At 49.5% G+C, this 8442-nt stretch overlaps 1 protein-coding gene across 1 annotated transcript in view; it reads left to right on the top strand.

Moving 5' to 3' along the window:
* The first annotated feature begins 2522 nt into the window (after nucleotides 1–2522).
* The window catches only part of PCYT1B (phosphate cytidylyltransferase 1B, choline), a 31028-nt gene continuing 25108 nt past the window's right edge, over nucleotides 2523–8442 (top strand). Inside the window, exon 1 of the mRNA XM_086468532.1 lies at nucleotides 2523–2639. Coding sequence (XP_086324658.1) covers nucleotides 2523–2639 — 117 coding nt within the window. The remainder of the gene's footprint in view (nucleotides 2640–8442) is intronic.

Raw genomic sequence — 8442 nt, 5'->3', positions numbered from 1 at the left:
ACACACCTGCCTGGTCAGCGAGGGCTGGACGCTGACCCCGGACACATCCATACTAGCGCTGCTCCTTCGGCACACCGGCACCGGTCTCTCAAGAGCTGGCATCTGTGGTTGGGGTTATGAAAGGGCTACCTGCTGCCCCTGGCTGCTCTGGTCCTAACGCTGCTCAGCCATGCTGTCCATATGTTCTTCTAACAGCGTAACACTCCCGCAAATATTTTTCCTAAGAAAATGAGCTACGAATTTTGGGCAGAGTGCTGCATTGATCATGGTTTAATCATTTCCCTTGAGTATGCTTTTCATAATGTGCGAGTAGTCCTCGAAGGATAACTGATAAAGGAACTTAGTTATGAGAAAAAGATTCGGCTGTGAGATGTAGGTAGTTTGGCCACTTGTTTTCCTTGCTCGGTCACCTCTTTTGGCACATATTTTCCTCTTCCCTTGACTGCTGTCTCATTCTTTGTTTTCACATTCCTTTTTCTTTCAACTACTTACCTGCCCCTCTCCCTTTCGCACAGCTCATATATATTTTGTATTGCACTTGGCCTCCTTTGATGATGTGCAAAAGATGAAGGCATTTGAAATTAAGCTCTCAGGTCCTAGGGAATGACCCTGAGGCACAATTCTCTTGTAACTCGTCATGGCTTTGAGTGGTCTTAAATGTCTGTGTCCCTTGATGAAGTCTGATTTGTAAAAACAACGCTCGCAGTGCCCACCGCAGCCAAGTACTACTGGAATCCACTTTAATGAACTCGTCGGGGTTAACAATAGCCAGGGGATTCTCTCCGTTCTAGAAAGTGTTTGCTTTATATTACCTTGAGTGTATTCTCAATCTACTTAAGAGCAAGAAGGCCAGGTATTTCACTTCAGCAGTGTAGAAGCCACAGCTGTGTGTGGTGAAGCAGCCACACCGGACAGCTGAAGACGTAGTCATGGCTCCTGGGCCAGCGTTAGCTGGTTCCTTGCTGAGGGCCTGGGAACTCTGTCACATATTTGGCTGTGATAGAAACGTTTTGCTGGATTCAGATGGGGCTGCTACCGTTATGACTTCGGTACCACAAATTTGCAAAAGCATTGCCTAGAAACTAAGTCGAAGTGAATATGTATTTCTGTCCCTTGAATTCTTTTGACGTCACTAACTGAAAACCACAAAATACACGGCAACACCAGAGGAGGGCCACAGAGATGACCAGGGTGCTGGAGCACCTCCCCTATGAGGACAGGCTGAGAGAGCTGGGGTTGTTCAGCCTGGAGAAGAGAAGGCTCCAGGGAGACCTTAGAGCGGCCTTCCAGTGCTTAAAGGGGGCCTGCAGGAAAGGTGGGGAGGGACTCTTGATCAGGGAGTGCAGTGATAGGATGAGGGGTAACAGTTTCAAACTGAAAGAGGGGAGATTTAGATTAGATATTAGGGAGAAGTTCTTCACTGTGAGGGTGGTGAGGCACTGGAAGAGGTTGCCCAGAGAAGCTGTGGCTGCCCCCTCCCTGGCAGTGTTCAGGGCCAGGCTGGATGGGGCTTTGAGCGGGAGATGTCCCTGCCCCTGGCAGGGCGGTGGAACCAGGCGGCCTTTAAGGTCCCTTCCAGCCCGGATCCTTCCGTGGGTCTTTGGCGTTTCAGCCCTGCTCCCAAGAGGCGCTCCCAGCACCCGTCTCCTCCCCACGGAGGGGAAGCGGGCGGCCGCTCCTGCCCCCCCCCCCGGGGGCGGTGCCCCCGCCGGGCGGCCCGGGGAGCCCTGCAGCCGCTGCTCCCCGGCGGCCGCCGGGCAGCAGGGGGCGGGGCGCCGCGGGCGGCGCGCGCGGCCGTTCCCGGCGCCGCTGCGTGAGAGAGCTGTCCCTTCAGCACCGCGCCCGCCCGGCAGCCTCCTCCTCCGCCCCCCGCCCCTCCGCGGTCGGTTTTGAACGGGTCAAACCTCCCTGTAAGGGAGTTACCGAGGCCGGCCAGGGCCGGTGGGCCCGCGGGAGGGCCTGGCTGTGCAGCTGTGTGCGGGAGAAACGGGGGGGGGACATGCCACTGCGGTTTGCGGGGCGGCTCTGCCTCCCCAATGCCCTCCACGCTCCGCACCCCCAGGTGCGGGGCGCTAAGCCGGGCCCGCCCGCGCTCAGAAGGGCACAACCCGGCCGCGGTGCGGCGCGGGGAGGACGCGGTTCCGAGGGACGTTCGCGGGCGGCCTGGTGGGGGGGGGGGGCTGCCCGGCAGCGGAGGGCCGCGTCGCCGCGCGCCTGACACCGCCCGGGGAGCCGCCAGGGGCCGCGGTGGCGCGGCGGGGCAGCAGCCAACCAGGACGCCGTATGCAAATGAGCGCGGCGGCGTCCCGTTTCTCCCCCCCCCCCCCCCTTTCCCCGTGCGGAGGGGGCGGTGGCGCGGCGGCCGCTCCGTTGCCACGGCAACGCGCGGCGGCCGTGCCCGCGGGCGGCTCCCGGGGAGACCCCCTGCGGGGCGGGCACGCGCGTGACGGCGGAGCCCCGCGCCGGGCGGGCCCGGGCGGCGGCGGCGGCGGCGGCGGCGGCGGGCGAGGCTGCCGCCGGCCATGCCAGTGCTGGCGGCCGATGCTGAGTCAGAAACGGGTATCCCGCAGTCCCCCTCTGAGGCGCGGCGCTCGGAGGCCATGGAGGAGCTAGAGCACACCTGCCCCCAGCCTCGCCTGGTGAGTCGGGCCCGGCCCCGCGCCCCCGCCTCGGCCCTCCCGCCCGAGCCTCCCCGGGCGCTGCGGGACGGTGGGGCGAGTGCGTGAGGGGGCGAGGGAGGGAGAGGCCAAAGCCGTCCTGGGGCTGGTCCCTTTGTGTAGCGCCGCGCCTCCGCGGGGGAAGGAAAAGCAAAGGCTGCGGGGGCGGGGGAGGGGGGGGGGTGGGGGTGGTGTTGAGGGCTGTCCCCGCACCTTCGGGTGCGGGTCCCGCCCGGGCTGCCCTGGCTGTGCTGGGTCGTGTGGGGACTTCGGGAAGTACGGTGGCAGCTAGAATTTCTGGTCCCTTCCCTAAAAGCAAAAAAAAAAAAAAAACAACTCCTCAAACCCGGTCCCTCGAAGGCCCCGACGCGTACGGGTGCGCTCGGGAAGCGGGGCGGCGAGGCCTGCCGCAGCGGTGAGGGGCTCCCGCCGGCGCACCGAGCCACCATGTCAACTCAGGTATTGGGAAGCGTGTGCCTCCGTAAAGCCGTGTTACCGTAAACAAAACAAAAAAAACCCCAAGCTGCACGTCTTTAATAACGAATGTAGAAGAGCAGCGTACGCTGAAAGGGGGCGGCTGCAGGGAGCAGGGGCCGGTCCCGGCTTCTCCCCGAGCTGCGGCCCCGGGTAACCGGCGCGTCCCGCCGCGACCGGCAGCCGCCTCCTCCCCGGCGGCCTCCCGGGTCCCGCTGAGCCCTGCAGGCCAGCCCCTCGGCCAGGTTTGGTGCACTCGGGGATGGCCAGACCCCACTCTTCTCAACTTCCGAGCCCGGCGAGGAGTGTCCTGTTCGATTCGGGGTGTGTAAGGGAGAGAGAGTCGTGGGGAGCTGCGGTGTGCGGGGCGGGGGGTAAGGGAGAGCCGGGAGAGTGACAGTGAAAATAAACTCCTTCGGTGGTTAAAGGGGAGGGAAGGCTCCCTTAGATCGCGCAGGCAACTTCACAAGGCTGCTGTACCCCAAGAGTTAAGGTTCTGAGAGCTGCCGCTTTTTCGTGTGCTAATTGAAAATAATTGGAATGTTTCCTTGCTTCTCATTTAAACCTTTTATTATTCACGTCAGGAATGATCGCTCATTTTTCCAACATGGTATGCACAATAGACATACCAAGGCAGTAGAAAAATCATAATAACGATACATACATGCACACTCAGAAATGCAGAGATGGTAACAAGGTGTGAAAGTGCATGGTGGATGCAACAGTTTAGTACTGGAAATTACATCATTTAACACCAGAATTCAGTCACAGTCCTAATTAAAACATATTTAAACATCAAACTTCAGTAATTAAATTCAACACTATAGTTGAGACATTGCTCTGATATGACAAGAAATAGCAACAGTCATTGGAGCTGACCTAAATTAATGTTTTCTACTTGCTAGTGTTATAATTAGAATCAACTTTAAAGAAGACTGTTAATTTGTTCGTGGAAGGCTTTTGGAGCCGTTTTAATAGCTCACGTGTTGTTACTGCAGTGTGTTCATACAGGCTGTCTAAGATTTCTCTGTCAAAAGCTCAGATATAACAATTCGTTTGAATATATTATTCCATGTAGTCTGACATTTTAAAAGATTTTAAAGAAAGAAGTGACAATATGATGCCAGTATTTACAGTATCATGCATTCCAGTATAATTTCTATGAAATTAAGGTGACAGCTAGAGTACACAAATAAAACAGGAATTCGTTATGGTGTTTTAGATCTTCCTGAGTACCAATAATGGACAATGGAGACATTTTGAATAAAGATTTATGGAAAGTGTGTCCTTATAAAGTGATATTTTGTCAGTCAGCAGATCTATGTTGTCTTCAGGCAAAAAAAAAAAAGCCTGGTGAAGTATAATGCAATGCACCATACTTGTTAGGGCATAAGGAGTGATGCAAGCAAGTGTAATCAACTTATGTCTTAAGCAAGAGGAATTCAGAGCTGGTGTCCTGAAGAGTTAAAGTGAATCACCCCTTGACAGATGATCTAATAACAGGGATATCAAGTTCCTATCAGATCTTTTTTAAGATCTCTCTCTGATCCCACTCCTTTGAAGTCAGCATGTACAGTGGTGGGCCAGTAACCAAGTCACTTACTTCATTAATATAAATGAAAGAGTCTCAGTTAACCTTTTAGTATCGTTTTATTATCCTGGACCTCAGGATGGTATCTCAGAATGATATAGGTGGTGGCAAGTAAAGTCTGTGATATTTACAGATGGCTTTTTAATGCTGTTCATTGGTTATTACACATCTCTAAAACTAATTATCGGGGCTTTCAAGTTCCTAATACAGGCTCATTTTTAGGAAGCAATTTTTCTTAAGAAATATAACTTCAGAATCAGCTCAAATTTTAGATGAAAAAGGGGTTAGTTCCTTTCCAAAACAGTTGTCATCCTTTATATTGAAACAGGAATTATTTATTTAAAGCCTTAAAACTGTGAATATTTTTAATGGATATCTGCCACTAGATCCTCTGATTTTAGGCTATGGAGTCTGCTAGCTTGGCAGGAAGTGTCACAGTAGGACTAAAGAAAACCCCTGTATCCTTCAAAGAGCAGGAGAACAGGGGACATTGAAGGCAATGCTCAGGTAAGTTTCAGTGTGTATTGAAACCTGATGTTTCCCAGTGCTTAGTACTGTTGTGGTATAAATTGCCATTAATTTTTCCCCAAGACACTCTTTGGGTTTTTCTAACCAACTAGAGCATTAACGAGCATTTGCACTTCAGTCGATTCCCCTGGTCCATCTCTCACTTGATCCTTGTTCTTTACGTTCTCAAATTCCACGTGTCTGAATGCCAGGAAAATCTCCCTCCGAGTGACACACGTGCGTTAGTCTCAATGCACAATGGAGAAACAAACCAATTAATGTCACAGGCTTTATCCGTAGCGGTGATTTTAGCAGTTTTATAGTCAAGAAACAACCCCCCACAAATAGGCATTTCTCTGATCCTGGTTTGTGTGGTTTTGCATTTCTCCATTTCTCGTCTGGACCAAACTGCTGGGTTAGGCCGCTTTCTCATCTACTGCTGTCCCATCCATTTTTTTAAGCAAGCACTGCTTTTCCTACTCAAACCCTGGTATACCCGTGGTCTGGTCATGGAGGCCTTCATTGTTTTAAGTGGGATAAACATCGCTGCCGGTCATATCATGCTGCACATTCAAGGTATGGCAGTTGTCCCCAGATAACTTTCAAGAAGCTGCAGAGCGCTGCTGGGCTGTGGATCTCAGCCTGGGAATCCCGGCCTTGGGGTTTGCCTGCATGTGTCTGTGCTAAAAAGGTCTGTACGTGAGGCAAGCTCTTAGTTGAACTGGATGGCAGAGATGCCATAGGAGGAAATACCAAAGAGTAAGTACCGAGCCTTGTGAAATTATTTGCTTATTTTTTTATAATTTATTTATGTCCCTTGGGATCAAGAGTTTGACTTCGGTCCCACTTGTGGGCAGCTCCTTGAAGGATTGGTGTGCACCTCGAGAATTACTAATCCTCACCCTGAAAGAAACGAACAGGCATTTCAGCACGGTTTGTTCGGAAAGACAATTCCAGATAGTGTCTTTCATAAAAGAAAACAATGGCAATTTATAAGGACAGTGCTGCAGATAAAGCAAAACCGAATACACATCGAAACTTACTCGAAAACAAACTTCAAAACCTACTACTTGGTCTCATCTTTCCCTGAACACACTGAGAGCTTCTTTTCCTTGTATTTGACATCTCTGTCATCCAACACAGGGCTCAGTGGGAACATCTGGGAAAGTACTGTTGGGACCTGGGTACCATTGTCTTATTTCAAAACTGGCTGAAGTCCTTAGGGTTAGGCCAGCTAAGGGAATGCAGGGCAACAAAAGGTACATTTCCATCACAGTACCTACGTTGTTGTGCTTTGAGTCTAATGTGGGATGGAGTCTGAATCAGGAATACAGGCTCTTCTGCAACACACAGGGAAAGTCAGGCAGAACTTAAGGAACCTTAAGAAACCTGATAAGCAGAAAACCACCTGAATTAGCCAAGGTGAACTACAGGGGAGGAGAGGGAGTGGACAGGTGGGTGGTTGGTTTGGCCTGTGCTTGCGGGGACATTGGTGGGTAGAGGGCCAGGCAGGAATTAAGGAGCAGTTTTCATGGACTGAAAGTGAATCTACCTTCAAGATGGCGTAAAGAAGCAGATAGGTGCTTTTTGCTGTGTCTGCTCTGTCCTTGACAATGCAATCCCAGGAATACTGGGCTGTTTCTGAGATCATGGGTACGTCACATCCATGCTACTGTTGGACGCCTGTTCCCAGGCAGCTCGAGCTGTGGCCAGATCCCACTTGCCTGTGCAGCAAATGGCATTGGGGCCCTGTGTGGAAGTACCCAACTATTTTTTTTTCCGCTCAGCATCACCATTGCAAGGACAGACTAGCTGGAGACTTAGGACCTATCCATATGGCAGGTAAAACATGTTCTGCCAAGGCACTGTAAGCATCGAGGCCATTTGAGGCTCCCCCTGGCAGTCCCAGTGCCTGCTCCCAAGCCCAAATTTACTTTTGCTGCCTTGTCTTGGCATTCAGAGGCTACAGACTTCTACAGTGCAATAGGAATTAGGTGTTAAATATCTTGGGGCCACTGGATCTACAGTACTTTGGAGAATGAGACTCAGGTACCATTGAAGACCACAGCTCTCACGTTGTTGTAGGTATCAGCTGCTTTAGCCATTTTGTTTATTTTATTGATTTTTTTAGAAGAAATGAGAGTACATCAATTCATTTTTTCAAATTATTCAAGTATATTGGGAAATCACTTTTTCTTTTTTTTTATTTTATTGGTTTTAGTACTTTCACTCACTGGAACTGTATAATGGTTTAAGTGGGCACTAGACTCCTTTAGACAATTTCCTTGTTGCTTCTGTTAAGCAGTGAAATGTTAAGCACAAAATTTGAAATAATTGCAAGAAAAGTGTGCGTGCCTTGGATTCCTATATTTTCATCCTTGGATGGCTTACTCCCTTTGTATTTGCAAACGGTGTCTTGAGAGGGTCTGATACAACCTCTAGAATTATTTCAGATATTTTATTTTTATGAGCTTTCATAGATCTCCATATTTATCTTTCCTGTATCACTGAAAGGTATATGCAATTTTAATCAGAAGAGCTAATGATGAATTTAGGGGGGTTTATTGTGGTTAAAAAGCATCCCATGAATCTATTTCTCTCTCATATGATGTTATGACTTAAGGGGGCTGCCATCTGTTTACTTCAATGTGGAACTAAGCATAAATGTGTATGTAAATAGCCTTACTTTTGAGGAACCCCAATTTACTTTATTTGACCAAATATCTTTTTGGTCCTTTACAAGTTTGAGTTTTGCTGTCGATTGATTTTAATTTTCATAAATGTTGGCTACTACGTAAAAGCATAAACCCATAAAAACATGCCAGATGTGTTTGCGCTTGGGGACATGTAGCGATCTTTGCCGCACTTAAAAAAATATAATTGCCTGTAGACACCAAAATTCTTCTGTGATTTCCCTTTGCTACATCAAAGGGCATGCAATTGGTATATGTTCTGAAATGCCATAGTCTCTGCAAAAGCATGTTGCAATACATATTTGTCAGATATACAGAACTACAGATATTTTTGCAGGATTCACAAATGACACATAAACACAGGGAGAAAACATTACATTCTACGTATTGCATGCCTTGCTTGCAAATGCATATATGCAATGCTATTTTAGAAGCAGCTTTTATTAGGAGAATATTACCAATTTCTTAAACTGTGCTGTTGTCGTTACTATGAAGGTTTGTATAATACCTTTAAAAAGGA

The sequence above is a fragment of the Leptosomus discolor genome, chromosome 1, assembly GCF_034619465.1.
Source record: "Leptosomus discolor isolate bLepDis1 chromosome 1, bLepDis1.hap2, whole genome shotgun sequence".
Classification (NCBI taxonomy): domain Eukaryota; kingdom Metazoa; phylum Chordata; class Aves; order Leptosomiformes; family Leptosomidae; genus Leptosomus; species Leptosomus discolor.
The sequence above is the reverse complement of the archived record's forward strand: the minus strand, read 5'-3'. Positions and strand labels throughout refer to the sequence as shown.